Below are 13,999 nucleotides of genomic sequence, written 5' to 3'. Positions count from 1 at the left end.
AAGAAAAGAAAAGAAAAGAAAAGAAAAGAAAAGAAAAAAAACTAGAAACATGTCACTGTCAATATAGTAAGAAAAAAATAATTATGCAAAATTATAACATTGAAAAGTAATATTAAAATAATTAAGAAATATTATAACATTGAAAAATAAAAATCTATTTTATTTGGATGAATCTTATTTTTTAATTAAATCATAACATCTTATAACACTAGCTCTAGCTTTTATAATTAAGATTTGAACTTTGAGCAAAGTCTGCTCTAATTCAATAATAAATTTTCTACGTTTCCTGTCCTGTATTATTTGGGCCTACCATAAATTAAACAAAAAAAAAAAAAAAGAATTTGTAAAATTCCTTTATTAAAATTGAATAAGAATCGTGAAAGAGGGTGGAAGGTTTTCCTTTATTATGTTTTTATCATATTTTGTGTTTTATTACCGTTGACATAATAAGAATGCACTTCGATCTTGCGATGTTATGGTCATAACTAACAATAAAATTTTGGCATTACATTTTTATTTTTATTCATTTTTATCCCTGAATAATTGTTTTGGTACAAGTGCTATTTTAGATGTATTATATCTTACTTTTTTTTTTCTTTTCTTTTTTTTCTCTTTTTAGTGAGTTCAAAATGAATTAAAATATGTACATTATTATGAGTTAAAAATGAATTAAAATAGGGATTCAGGGTTCAAAGTCTTCGAAAAGAATTGTTATCATTATTATTTTTACTTCATCAGAAAATTTGGCTTCTCCTTTTGCTACTAAAAACAGACATGCTGTGAGTGAGCATATTCTCTCCCTTATAACTCTCACATTCGCATTGTTTATTGTACTAATTTTTTGATAAGCGATGTATTAAAATATTTTTATTATTTTTATTTAAAATAGTTCCAGATTGTCTACAATCAAAATCTGGAAATTTTTATTAATGAAATACATGTTAGTCTCTGTGTGTGTGTGTGTGTGTGTGTATATATATATATATATATATTTTGTATTTGTTTATGTATGCAGGAATTTTTAGTTTGTTTTTTTTTATTTTTAATTTTTAATTTTTTGTTCTTCATTGTAGTCCAATTTTGTTGAAGACTCCCAAATTTGCAACCTCCTCGCTAAGATAAAAACTTCAATCGAGCATGAAAAAGAATTGTTTCAAAGATTGGTTAAGAATGTTAGGAATGACATCAAAAAACAGTCTGATGGTGTGAAATGAGTTATCAAGGATACTCTTGAGGGCAATTTTACACACTTTAATGGTCAAATAGATGAAATCTTTGAAAGTCAAGGTAAGGTTTGTCTTCAAAATATATTCTTTGGCTTATATCATATTCTACTACAAATTAATTTTTGTTCTACATTTTACAGCATTGAAACTGAAAAGGAGCTTCATGATTTCATAATATATTTGATTCTTCCAAGTTTGATATGGTGAAATATGTTGTCATTCCTTTGGGTGTCTTTTATCTTCTTTGTGGACTTGATGGTTGCTGGTGCATATTATTTACATTCTTTTTACGGAGGTTCTAAAGATTAAAGTATTGATAAATTAATTTAAAGTAGAATAGATTTTGATAGATGAGAACTAATTTTGGAGACATACTTAAGACACCTGATAATTCTCCTCCATAATGAATTGCAAGTGTGTTATCTTTAGAACATGGTCAAATTGTTAGGGTTTATTTGGCATGAGATATTAAACAAATATATATATTAAATTAGGTCATTCCCATATTTGGAACACAAATTAAAACACACTCATAATGCTATACATTTTCTGAAGAATCTTATAAAGCAATAAAAGATTTATGAATAATGCTCTAAGAGGTCCTTATACTTTTTTATTTTATTTTTTATTTTTATGTATTTATATGATCAATCTAGCTCTTATTAGAATGTTATGAAAATATTAAAGTATAGACTTAAACATATTTTCTTAAAAATACGCAATTATTTTAAATTAGATGCATATTTTTAGAAGTATATATTTGAATCTATATGTTAATTTCATCATAATGTCCTAATAAAAACTGCTATCCATATGATAACTTTCAATTTTTTGTTTTTATAAAAGATACTGGCCTCCACACCACACCTGATGAGAGAATATTTTTTGTAAAAAATACTTACCTCCACATTATAGTGGTGTGGTGTAGTTTGGAGGCTCTCCTCCATATTTTAATAATTTGTTAAAGTTTTTTTTTTTTGATATATTATATGGTAGATCTCATAAAATATAATAATTAATAATTAAATATGGTTGGAGAGAAAATTTTAAAGGACTGTTTGAAGGGAATGACTTGAATCCTCATGTTTATATATGTATATAAGCAAATGTATGGAATATCTCGTATTGCAGTGAATGGATGATGCTGAGAGTCTTTCGGATTTATGGGGTCTACTCAAATACACGGACACACGATAGTTTCACATGGCATTCTCTTCTAATTCATCATCAAGTTCTGTACTTGCAAAAACATGGTCCCCAACATCCTCCGTGGAAAAAATTTCTACCAAAAATGCAACGATTTGGTGTTGGTTTTCAGCCCGGTTACCTTTTGTATGGGATAAGCTGGGGACAACTTGCTCTGTCATGAATTCATCTTCCATGGAACTTAATGATGAGGAGCTGCTGGATGGGTCTACAGCGGGATAGGGGTTCTCGAGAAATCAGGCGGTATAATCTTCCTAGTCATCATAATAAAATAAAATAAAATAAAAAAGAAAAAAATAAAAAGAAGAATAAATTGCTGATAGAACAGGCAAAGTCAACCTCAGCAAGAATTTGAAAAGTATACAATTAGTCTTCCAATGGAACTGCTGCTTATATTCTTTCTTACTTTCTTTTGGAGTGAGGTTAGGCTTATGGTTCTTTCATTTAAACTTATTACTTCCATAACTTCACTCTGCAATTTTATTTCAGGTACACTAGGAAAGAATAGCTAGCGGTCAACAAGTACTGCTCACATCCCACGACTAGTAACTACTTAATTTACATTTTCTTTTAAGTCAACATTAAAGGCTACTGATTTTTGTTTAGTTGATGAGGTTGAGTTTGTACTCTTGCTCACCCTTTGTCGCTAGGGTCGTTATAAATACTTGATACATCAACATAGTAGTTGCAACTTGGCGAAATAGTTATTAGTTAAGGCTGAATTTAATAACTAGCCATCTTAGAGACAAAAAGGGAGAATAAGTATATATTGTGAATTAGTACATGGAAATATTAAGACCATAAAGAAAATGAAGGTGAGTTTGTACTACTTACTTTGCATTGTATTTTAGTCAATATTCAAGAAATATGGTATATTGCTAAGATGTTGGGAAGCAGGTTAAAACTAGTGTCAGGCAAGGTGGTGGAGTTTCAGAATATCTGAATGATTTAGTTGAGGGTTGTTCTTGCATGATTACATCTGATGAATGCTTAGATAAACAATAAAATCTGGCATTCTAGGATGGTTTCTAGGTTGGGCACGCCTATATTTTGCCGTTTAATAGATAGGCATGTTGCGGTTTGGTTTACCAACCCGGTTACATACTTGATCTGTAGCCTCTCTATTCTGGGAAATTAAAAAAAAAAAAAAAAAAAAAAAAGACAACAACGACAACAACAACTACTAACAGCATAATTGAAAAAAGAGAAGGTTGCTGTTTGTGGGAGTTTTAAGAGACGGAGAAAAAACAGAGTAAAAGAGAAAGGGAGGTGGAAGAAGGTTTAAATTTTAAATGGCTGTTTATAGAGAGAGGATTGTCATGGTTCGTTGCCAGATGTAAATTAGAGTCCCAAGGTCAGGTAACATAATTAATTTCATCAGTTTATCTTGAAGTCAAGTTTCTTCAATTCTTTCCTAGATATTTCCAGGGGGCATAAATCTGAGTTTCGGAGACTGTTTACTACAATAATTATTTCGTATTTTTAATTGCTAGAAAAATAAGAAGCTGTAGAACAAATAATTACTCCATATAGGAGAAGTGAATAACTTTAGAAAGCAATAGCCTCTAGTAAGAGTTTATGATCAGTTGAGATAATGTTAAAATAGAAAATAAAAAATTATATTTCCAAATCTTACAGCGAAGTAATATTTTAGCAATAATCTATTTCAAGAGTCTCCAGAGAGGGTGCAAACCAACTCAAAGCATCCCTCAATTCTGAGTTTATGCTACCAGAAGAATTATGTATCTTCAACTTCAAGTGCTTCGAATAAGCCAATGGTGAGATTTCCCTCATATTTTTGGGAATCTGTAGAGCCTTCAAGAAAACAAAAAGCACAAATAGCCAATTATATTAGTAAGGAAATCATTAGTACAAAAAATGTAGCATCAGTACCTTTTCTGATGGAGCATTCAAACTCAATGTGTTGGAGCAGTTAAGATTTGCCAGCAGCTTTAATAAATGAGAATACCACATATCAGAATACCTTGATTCATCAAAGTCACCAGAGCAACAAGGAGGTTGACAGGGAGAATTAAGCTTGAGGCTTGCTTCTAACAGGTGATTAAAGGAGTTGATTCGAAAAATCAAATCCATTTTGCCGCATTCATATCCAAAGTAGAGTAAATTAGGCGTATAAAGTGTGGCATTTATATCAGAGAAAGGATGAGTACAACACAAGTATTTTAGCCTTTGACTATGAATGTTGAATCTTTTCAGGCCATGACATAATTTCAGAGTCAATTTCTCAATAAGAGGAAGTCTAGAAATAAGGTGTTGCAACCATTGGTCAGTAAATCTGTTGAATCCAAATGAAAGACTTCTAAGTTCTCTACAAACAGTAAGATCCAAACCAGAAAAATTAAAGGGGTAAGTTTCATAGATTCCAAATCCTCAATAAAAGGGCATCCAGAAATTAGTTTTTGAAGGGTTCCCTCTTTAAATTCTATATGAGTCAAAGACATACTTTTCAAAGTGGGAAAAATGAAAGGAAATTTTGTTCCACGATGATATTCCACGGGAAATTTTGTTCCAGGATGATATTCCACAACATCTTCCTCATAATTTTCCACAAACTCCACATCATTCAAACAGAGATTTGTTAAAGATGGAAAGTAGATAGAAAAATCCGTCCTCAATCTTATACCTTTGAGCTTAAGGGTTGTTAAGGAAACTGAGATGGGTAAGCAATGGTATGGAAAAGCACTCGTAAAAAACCATCCATTGCGAGAGTAATTGCAAGAGGGTATTAAACAAAGATCAAACTCCTTCAAAGTAATTTTTGAAATTTCAAGGACAGAAATTAAGAAACGATCTGTAATACCCTCTTCATAACTACCTGGATGATCATGTATATGAAGCTTAAATTTAGCATTGTTAATGCTATATGAATACCGAGCGCGAGCTCATCATCCATTGGCTGTTCAAATACTTCTCCAACTCCATTAACTCTTCCAAGAAAGGAACACTAAGTGACAAACTTCTCCAGCGTTTGCAGACTGGGCTCATTCGAATTACTTCCCTAATGGAGGGCAAGAATGCGACTATGTGATTTAGAATATGGTCTGGTTTATCTGATATTCTGTCATCTTCTTCTTCTTCTTCTTCATAAGCCTTAGACATTGCTCTGGTTTTTAATCTCCAGCTAGGTTTTTTGAGAGTTTTTCTGTTGTGAAGTCTTTTGAGAGGATTAGGTTAAATAATAAGAAGCACGTCGCACATAATTCTTAATTGAATTGGGAAAACTAACTGAAATATATTTATTTATATTTCAATTTATGGTGGACGGGTGGGCCCATTACCCTGGGCCAGAGGGGGTTTTTAATCGTGGACTCTAATGGGCATATGCAGATAAACGAAAGGCCCACCAACAAAAACCGCATTTTTTTTTTGGAAACACACCAACACAACAGTTTTAACACCACCTTCCAACGCATTCAACCAGTTTAACCGTTTAATGTCCCGCTTGGTTACAAGCTTTCAATTAGTTGGTCACCTCACCGGGGCATTTTCTGGGGAATAGTGTCTCTAAGACTAACAGTGCAGAAAAATTTCAGTACACCCGATGAATAGACCTTCTAAAGCACGGACCCAGATAGGGTCTGGCGGGACATGTGCCCCTTCATTTTTTTATTTTTCTTTTAAAGTTTTTGATATATAATTTTTTTTTGATTGTCAAAATTGAAGGTGTGCCCCTTTAATTTTACTCCCATACATCCACACTTCAGTTTTACAGGTTTTTTTTTTTTTTTTTTAATAACATTCTTGTTATTTATTTTTTTTATTTTGTTGGAGAGAATTATTACTTTTATTTATAAAGTCAAACAGTTAAATTAATATATATTAATAATTATTAAGCAAAAGGTTAAAAAATGAGTTTTACAAGGGTAGTTAAGTCATTTTAGCATGCCATATAAAAAAGAGAAAAAGTTTTTCAATGGAAGTTAACTTTTAGGAGATGTTTTGAAATCTTTCAAATCTTAAGATATAATTTGAAACAGGAATAAAACTCAGAAAATGTAAATGATATTATCCCTTTATTTAATTATTATTTGTATGTTGTTTTAATTATAGAGATGGCTGTTCTTCATTTTAATGACTAATTTCATCGTTATTTTTCTAGTTCTCAATTTAGTTTGGTTAACTAATCCCTAACAAAATCTAAAATAATTTTTCTTGTTTCTCTTTTTGTTTTAAAATATGATTTTTTTTTCATGTAAAATTTTAATATATTAATTGTCACGGTCAAATCATTATTAAAAAAAATGAAATGATCTTGTTCTGAAAAAATAGAGTTAGAGAAAAATAATAAAAAAAATAAAACCTATTCAATTTATTAAAAAAATCTAATTAATTGGACTAGCGACAATATAGAAAAAAAATGTTGTGTATATATATATACACACACACACACATATAAATGTCCAAAAATCCCCACGAATAAAAAAAAGGAAAAAGAAATGCCATTACATTACATAATATGTCCGTTGAAAATAATTCTTGGGTCCATCACTGCACCTATTGAACTAAGCTTCTCGCCTCCTAACAATGGGTATAATAGATTTTTATGTGCGGAACATAAAATATTTCAACAAATTTTTGTACTCTTAAAAATTAAACAATGAAAAAAGAAATCTTCATAAAAAGGATTTTTATATCACGTCAAAAAAAAAAAAAAAAAAACTTGTATATAGATTTTTATATATAGTTGATTCGATACATCATTAGGATTTAACAGTTTCTCAATTAAATTATATTAAATTAATTAACATAGCACCCAATCATGATTTCATAATTTGAATTTTCAGAAGGTGTAGTTATATTGTTGAAAAAAAAAAAAAAAAGGGACTGTACTCCCTAGAGTACCAATTCACACCCTAATTTCATCTCCTCTTCTCTGTGGTGTTAGCTGGCAGTAACATTATACCCTTCTTAAATCCGTAAAAGGGGTAAGTAAATTAATTGCTTTTAGAATTAACATATATTTTGATAAACTTAAATTAGTTTAATTTACAATTTCCAACTCCTAATTTCATCTTCATTGTGTTTATCGGCAGCTTTCTACCAAATTTGATGATGAAAATCACGATATTCTCGAATACTTAATGGAACCGGTAAATTGATTGCTTTTAGAATATATGACAAAATTTTCTGCGATTATTAAATTTATCCAAGCAGATTTTCTGATTGAAAGAAAGTAAATACAGAATCAGAGAATTAAGATATGAGATGTTGGAAGGTTTACCTTTGTGGACTGGATAAACATGCATGCTGCAGCAATATATTTCAGTATTCATTGAGTTATTTCTAAATTACATTTGAGTTCATTGACTTGCATTATTAAATAATATATAAATTCCCAACATTCCAAAGCTCCAAATCAAAATACATGGTGCTATCATATTTATCATATCTATATCTATATATATATATATATATATATATATTAATTTGAACAACCTTTTCTTAGCAAACATGTATTAGTTCCCCATGTAGGAGCATTCAGATTCTCTGGTGAAAGCTGCGAGAGACCGGTTACTGCTGATAATTTTTATGAACATGTTCAAACAAAGGCAGATATACTTTCACAAAGCCATAGAAGATTTTGGCATTGAGATGAGGTATTTTTTAGACAGTATTAGGCTTCTACCATCTACGTAAGCCTTTCCCCCCCTTTTTTTTTATGTTTTTTATTTTTTCCCCTTCTAACTTTTTTTCTTCTTGTTATGGGAAGGAATCTGCGTGCACTTGCTGCAAATTTCAGGTTTTGTAAGATTTAATATATACTTCAACCTATTATTACCTATTTTCCTTTTTCAGTCCACTATATCAAGTGGAATCCAAAAAGACTGGAAAGACTTCTATGCCTATTTTTTCTCTTTTCCTTGTTCATTCTATATCCTAATTTGTTATCTAAAATTTAGAAACCAAGCTATTATGTTACAATTAAGAGAGAATCTCTACTACAATAATCATTCTATATAAATAATTGCAACGGAAAAAAAAAAAAAGTTGTAGAATATGATTACTATTAGAAAGCAAGAGCCTCTAGTAAGAGCATATGATCAGTTGAGTAGTGTTAAAGTAGAAAGCAAAAGATTATTTTTTCCAAAACCTTACATGTTGAACCAATAATTTAGCATTAATCTATTCGAGTGTCTGCAAAGATGGTGCTCACCAACCCAAAGCATCTCTCAATTCTGAGTTTATGCTGCCGGAAGAATCATGTATCTTCAATTTCAAATGCTTCAAATTAGGCAATGGTAGGATTTCCCTCATATTTTCTGGAATGAGTACTGAGTAGAGCCTTCAAGAACAGAAAAAGTACAAATCTTAAATTATATTACAAATGAACTTTGATCATGTACCAAACTAAAATAGTTAATACAAAAATGTAGCATTACCTTTTTCTGATGGAACATGCAACCTCAATGTTTTGGAGCAAGTGAGATTTGATAGCAGCTTTAACAGATTAGCATACCATGATTCATCATAACCGCAACACCAACAACGAGAATCAAGCTTCAGATTTGTTTCTAAGAGGTTGAGAGAGTTTATTTGAAAAATCTAACTCTCTCACTTTGCTGCATTCATAGTCTTGATATCTAAAGTAGACTTAATTCGGTTTACTAAATGAGGCAAATTGTATCAGAATAATGACCAATCGAAAATAAGGATTTTAGGCTTTGGCTAAAAATGCTGAATTGTTTCAGACCGTTATAAGATTCAAGAGTGAAATTCTCAAGAAGAGGAAGTCCAAAAATAAGGCGTTCAAACCATTGGTCAGTAAAATTGAATTGTAAGACTTCTAAGTGCCCTACACCAACTCCACATTAGACAAAGACAGATTTGTTAAAGATGGAAAGTTGATACTCTAATTTGTCTTCAACCTTATACCTTTTAGCTTAAGGAGAGTCAAGGAAGATCTTAGATCATTGAGAATTGAAGTGGCTAAGTAAGAGTATCTAAAAGAACTATAATAATTCGTTCTAGTGCAAAAGGGTGTAAAGCTAAGATGAAACTCCTTCACTTTTTATGGTATTTGTTTCAAAGACAGAATTTAAGAAACTATCAGTGTTAAACTAAAATCGAACTAAAAAACCATAAATATAAAATTAAAAAATAACAAAATTAGTTTTTAATTTCTTAAAAAATATTTTTTTTATTTTTATGAAACGATTATGATGTCAGGTACTGTTACTTCAAAATATTAATTTGCAACAATTTTGAAATTTTAAATTCAGTTTGTTCAATTTAAAAATTTAAAATCAAAATCGCATAATTCTGAAACTTTAAAAATATCAAAATATAATTTTATTAATAGATGTATTATGGTCATATAAATAAAGAAAATAGATTAAAAATTAGATAGGAAACATGTATTGTTGAATAGAATAACACGCAGATTATTGTTTTACATGTAAAAGTTCAAATTGCCTCCGTTTGTCAATCTGAACGAGCAAATTCCTTTTAAAAAAAAAAAAAAAAAAAAGTTCGCAATAGAATAGAATATCAGAAAAAGCAAACTTTTTTATGCAATTTCCATATTCTATTTTTTTTTTTTTTCCCCGCATCCACAAATGAATAAATTATGATCACACATTCCGTTCCAAACTGGTCCATCGTTACTAAAATATCAATAATATGGTCGTTTATAAAATATATAATATATATATATATATAATGAAGACCTCTAGAACATCAATCGCGTAATGGAATCTTGGAATAAATAAATAATTTTTCGAAAGCCTGGCAGCATCACTCTTCAATGGTCAAACCCAACTACGTCTTGTTTTTATTTATTTTATTTATTTTTATTTATTTTTTTAATTTTTACGAACCTGCAGGATATTTTAAATCAAATTAACCATCTGCAACCTTTCAAGCTCACCATCCATTCAACAATGGCGCATTTCCCAAATCTAAACCTCATCATCTTCTTCCTTCCCTTTACAACCACCCTTTTGCTCACATCAATTTTCCCATTTGCAATTGCTTTATCCTTCAACTATACCAGTTTCAGTCCCCAAGATAACAACATAAAATACGAGAGAGCTTTCGTTGCAAACAAAGTGATTCAACTCGCCGGAGAAAAAAAAGCCAAAGCAAGCCTTGGTAGAGCTACCTATGTTGAAGCCATGCAACTTTGGTATAACACCACCGGAAAAGTCACAGACTTTACCACCTACTTCTCTTTCGTAATCGACTCCGATGGTAGAGACAGATACGGTGATGGGCTTGCCTTCTTTCTGGCTCCTCAAGGTACCATGCTCAATCCTAATATCACAAAAGGTGGTTCAATGGGTCTCACCCTTGATGACCAACCAATTAACCCAACTGGGGATCCATTTGTTGCGGTTGAATTTGATATCTACAATAATAGTTGGGATCCACCTCGAGAACATGTAGGTATAGATATAAATTCTATGCAATCTGTTGCTAATATTTCATGGTTGTGCAATATTCAACAGGGGAAAATGAACGATGCTTGGATTACTTACAATTCTAGTGCCATGAATTTGAGTGTTGTTTTCACTGGCTATAGAAATAATGTTACAGAGTTTCAGTATCTTTCCTACCAAGTTGATTTGAGGCTTTACTTGCCTGAAAATGTTACTTTTGGATTCACAGCCGCAACAGGAAATCAATCTGCTATTCATAGTATTTATTCCTGGGATTTCAGATCCAATTTACAGGGCAGTGAAAATCCACCAATAGGAACAATCAGAAGAAGAAAAAGGAACAACACGGGACTAGCTGTGGGATTGGGTTCGGGTGGATTTTTTGTTTTGGTTGTTGGGTTTGGTCTTGTTGGGTTTGGAATGTGGAAGAGGAAGAGAGACAGAGATCAAGATCATATCTTTCATAGAAACATGGACGATGAATTTGAAAGAGAAACTGGGGTACCAAAGAAATATACATATAAAGAGCTTGCTCGTGCAACAAGTAATTTCAAGGATGAACAAAAGCTTGGACAAGGAGGATTTGGCAGTGTATATAAAGGTTTTCTTAGAGATCAAAACTGCTATATTGCTGTTAAGAGAGTCTCAAAAGGGTCTCAACAGGGCATAAAGGAATATGCCTCGGAGGTGAAGATTATTAGTCGTTTAAGGCATAGAAATTTGGTACAACTCATTGGCTGGTGCCATGAGAGAAAAGAGCTTTTACTCGTTTACGAATTCATGCCAAATGGTAGCTTAGATTCCCATCTGTTCAAAGCAAAAAACCTGTTGATTTGGAAAGACAGGCAAAAAATTGCTCAAGGCTTAGCCTCAGCATTGCTATATCTGCATGAAGAATGGGAGCAGTGTGTGGTTCACAGAGACATAAAGTCGAGCAACATAATGTTGGATTCAAATTTCAATGCCAAACTAGGAGATTTTGGTTTGGCTAGGTTTGTGGACCATACAATAGGGACGCAGACCACAGCAATGGCAGGGACAATGGGGTACATGGCTCCTGAGACTGTGACAATGGGTAAAGCAAGCAAAGAATCGGATTTGTATAGTTTTGGAGTTGTTGCTCTGGAAATTGCTTGTGGAAGAAAACCCATTAACAGCAATGCCCCAGAAGAAGAAATAATGATGGTGGAGTGGGTTTGGGGGCTTTATGGCATAGGTAAAGTTCTTGAAGCTGCAGATCCAAGACTTGGAGGTGATTTTAATGGTGAAGAAATGGAGAGATTGATGGTTGTTGGTCTATGGTGTGCACATCCAGATTATAATCTGAGACCTTCAATTAGACAAGTAGTTCAGGTTCTTAATTTTGAAGCTCCTTTGCCTCTTCTTCCACCAAGTATGCCTGTTCCTACTTATCTTACTTCTCCTCCAAGGAATAGACCAAAATCTTTGGAAGTAGTTTCTGAAGGCAATACTGGTTCTGAAGGAGGGCATTATCAAAATTCAAGCACTAGTTACAACACTAATTCTTCACAATTGACTCAATCTTCTGCAGGTTCTTCTCCATCCAGATCATTCTTGTACAGTGTAAACACAATTGATTAGTCCCAATTTTTTTTCTTTAATTTTGTTTTTGAACTTGAGATTGTTATGTATTTTAAAAAATCATTTTTTTTTTATTGTATTTGGAGTTTTGAATCCAAACAAATGAACTGGATTATAAAATATTTGGGTTGATTAAAAGAAAATTATAATAAATATACTAAGAAATGCATACGATAGCGGTATTAGAAGATGGAAAATTGTTAGAAATCTATCATAAGCCTTGCTATAGTAACTACTGAGATTAGATTAATTAGGTGTCTTAATTATATTTTTAAAAAACAACTCCGTAATGTCAATGGTCTAGTTGTCCTATTCTTTTATCTTTTTATAATTATATTTATACGGGAGTTCTTTATAGATGACCCAAATCTTTGTCTACATGTCATTTCGACATAAAATTACAAAAATATCCTTTGATTTTAATTTATCCTTTTCAATTTTTTAACTGACAGATTATTTCAATTTAACTACCGATTTAAATGAGTTTGCATTAATAGATAATAGTGTTAATAAAAAAAAAAATATATATATATATATATATATGTTTTTGAAACAAAGGCTAATGAATATGTTCTAAGAAAGAAAAATCTAGCTTTAGAATGTTGGTCAAAACTACAGAAAAGGTCGAGAACACAAGACAGAAGATTTTATGTCCGAATACCATATGGTATAGAGGAAGAAATTAAAAATTACACTAACAAAATGTAGTTTAGTTTTTTTTAAAGAAGACTAATGAATCTGTGGAGATTAAATCCTATTAAAAATAAAATAATATAAAACAAAATAAACAGCCAGTATTAATTGTGGTAGCTGCTGCATGTTGGATGTGGAATTTCTCAAGTGGTGGTGGCGGATACAGAAACCCAAAAAAAGGAAGAAAAAAAACATAAAAAAATAAATAAATAAACAAATGAAAGGTCTTTTAAGTAATTTTACGTGAAAATGACGTGTGATATAGAAAATTGGATGTACAAAGAACAACAAGGATGCCATCCAACCCAATCCTTAACATGATTTGAGATGAGGGTTTGGGTCCATTTTAGCCCATGATAGGTATCCTTAACTGGCCCATTTAACTATTTATAGGCTTCAAATGCAAGGTTTTGACGAAAAATGTTCCAGATCAATGCTTTGGAACGTAAGATTTACCCCAATCAATGTTCCTTCTTGCTAGAAATTTTTTTTTTTTTTGGTGGTAAAATTCCTATTTACTTGTCTGTTTTTGGTTTAAATAACTTCTTTTTTTCAACCAAAAGAAAAAAAAAAAAAATTAAGCTTAATTGATGTTCCAGATTAATGCTTGTTTGGGCCACCGCTTTGACTGTTTGACTTTGACCCATTCCAAGAATACTAATAAATCCCCTTTTTTTATTTTTTTTTTATTACCATTGAATTAATGCCACCTTACTTAAAAAAATTTATTATTATTTGACGCCCCCACTTATACGTAGACCTGGCAATTTGGATCATGACACGGCGACAGGACTCGAAAACGACACGGAATAAATGAGTTTGGGTTTATCATAAATGGGTTCGGGTCATAATCGGGTCAACCCATTTAACACG

The 13,999-nt window shown here is 31.4% G+C and overlaps 2 protein-coding genes across 3 annotated transcripts; one reads left to right on the top strand and one right to left on the bottom strand.

The window, feature by feature from the left end:
* Window positions 1-3,999: 3,999 nt before the first annotated feature.
* LOC132799538 (uncharacterized) lies at window positions 4,000-5,638 on the bottom strand. The gene is made up of 2 exons (XM_060811604.1): window positions 4,326-5,638; window positions 4,000-4,247 (listed from the first exon to the last, which is right to left on the bottom strand). The coding sequence occupies exons 1-2, from the start codon at window positions 4,524-4,526 to the stop codon at window positions 4,083-4,085; spliced, it is 366 nt and encodes a 121-aa protein (XP_060667587.1). The 5' UTR covers window positions 4,527-5,638; the 3' UTR covers window positions 4,000-4,082.
* Window positions 5,639-10,185: 4,547 nt separating this feature from the next.
* On the top strand, window positions 10,186-12,453 carry LOC107426511 (L-type lectin-domain containing receptor kinase IX.1-like). 2 transcript variants are annotated; one of them, XM_025077112.3, is made up of 2 exons: window positions 10,553-10,691; window positions 10,901-12,453. In XM_025077112.3, exons 1-2 carry the CDS (start codon window positions 10,641-10,643, stop codon window positions 12,431-12,433), a joined length of 1,584 nt encoding a protein of 527 aa, XP_024932880.3. In that variant the 5' UTR covers window positions 10,553-10,640; the 3' UTR covers window positions 12,434-12,453. The 2 variants fall into 2 exon arrangements, with proteins under 2 accessions (XP_060676215.1, XP_024932880.3); XM_060820232.1 differs by having other exon boundaries at window positions 10,186-12,453.
* The last annotated feature ends 1,546 nt before the right edge of the window (window positions 12,454-13,999 follow it).

The sequence above is a fragment of the Ziziphus jujuba genome, chromosome 9 (genome assembly GCF_031755915.1).
Source record: "Ziziphus jujuba cultivar Dongzao chromosome 9, ASM3175591v1".
NCBI classification, from domain to species: Eukaryota; Viridiplantae; Streptophyta; class Magnoliopsida; order Rosales; family Rhamnaceae; genus Ziziphus; species Ziziphus jujuba.
The sequence above is the reverse complement of the archived record's forward strand: the minus strand, read 5'-3'. Positions and strand labels throughout refer to the sequence as shown.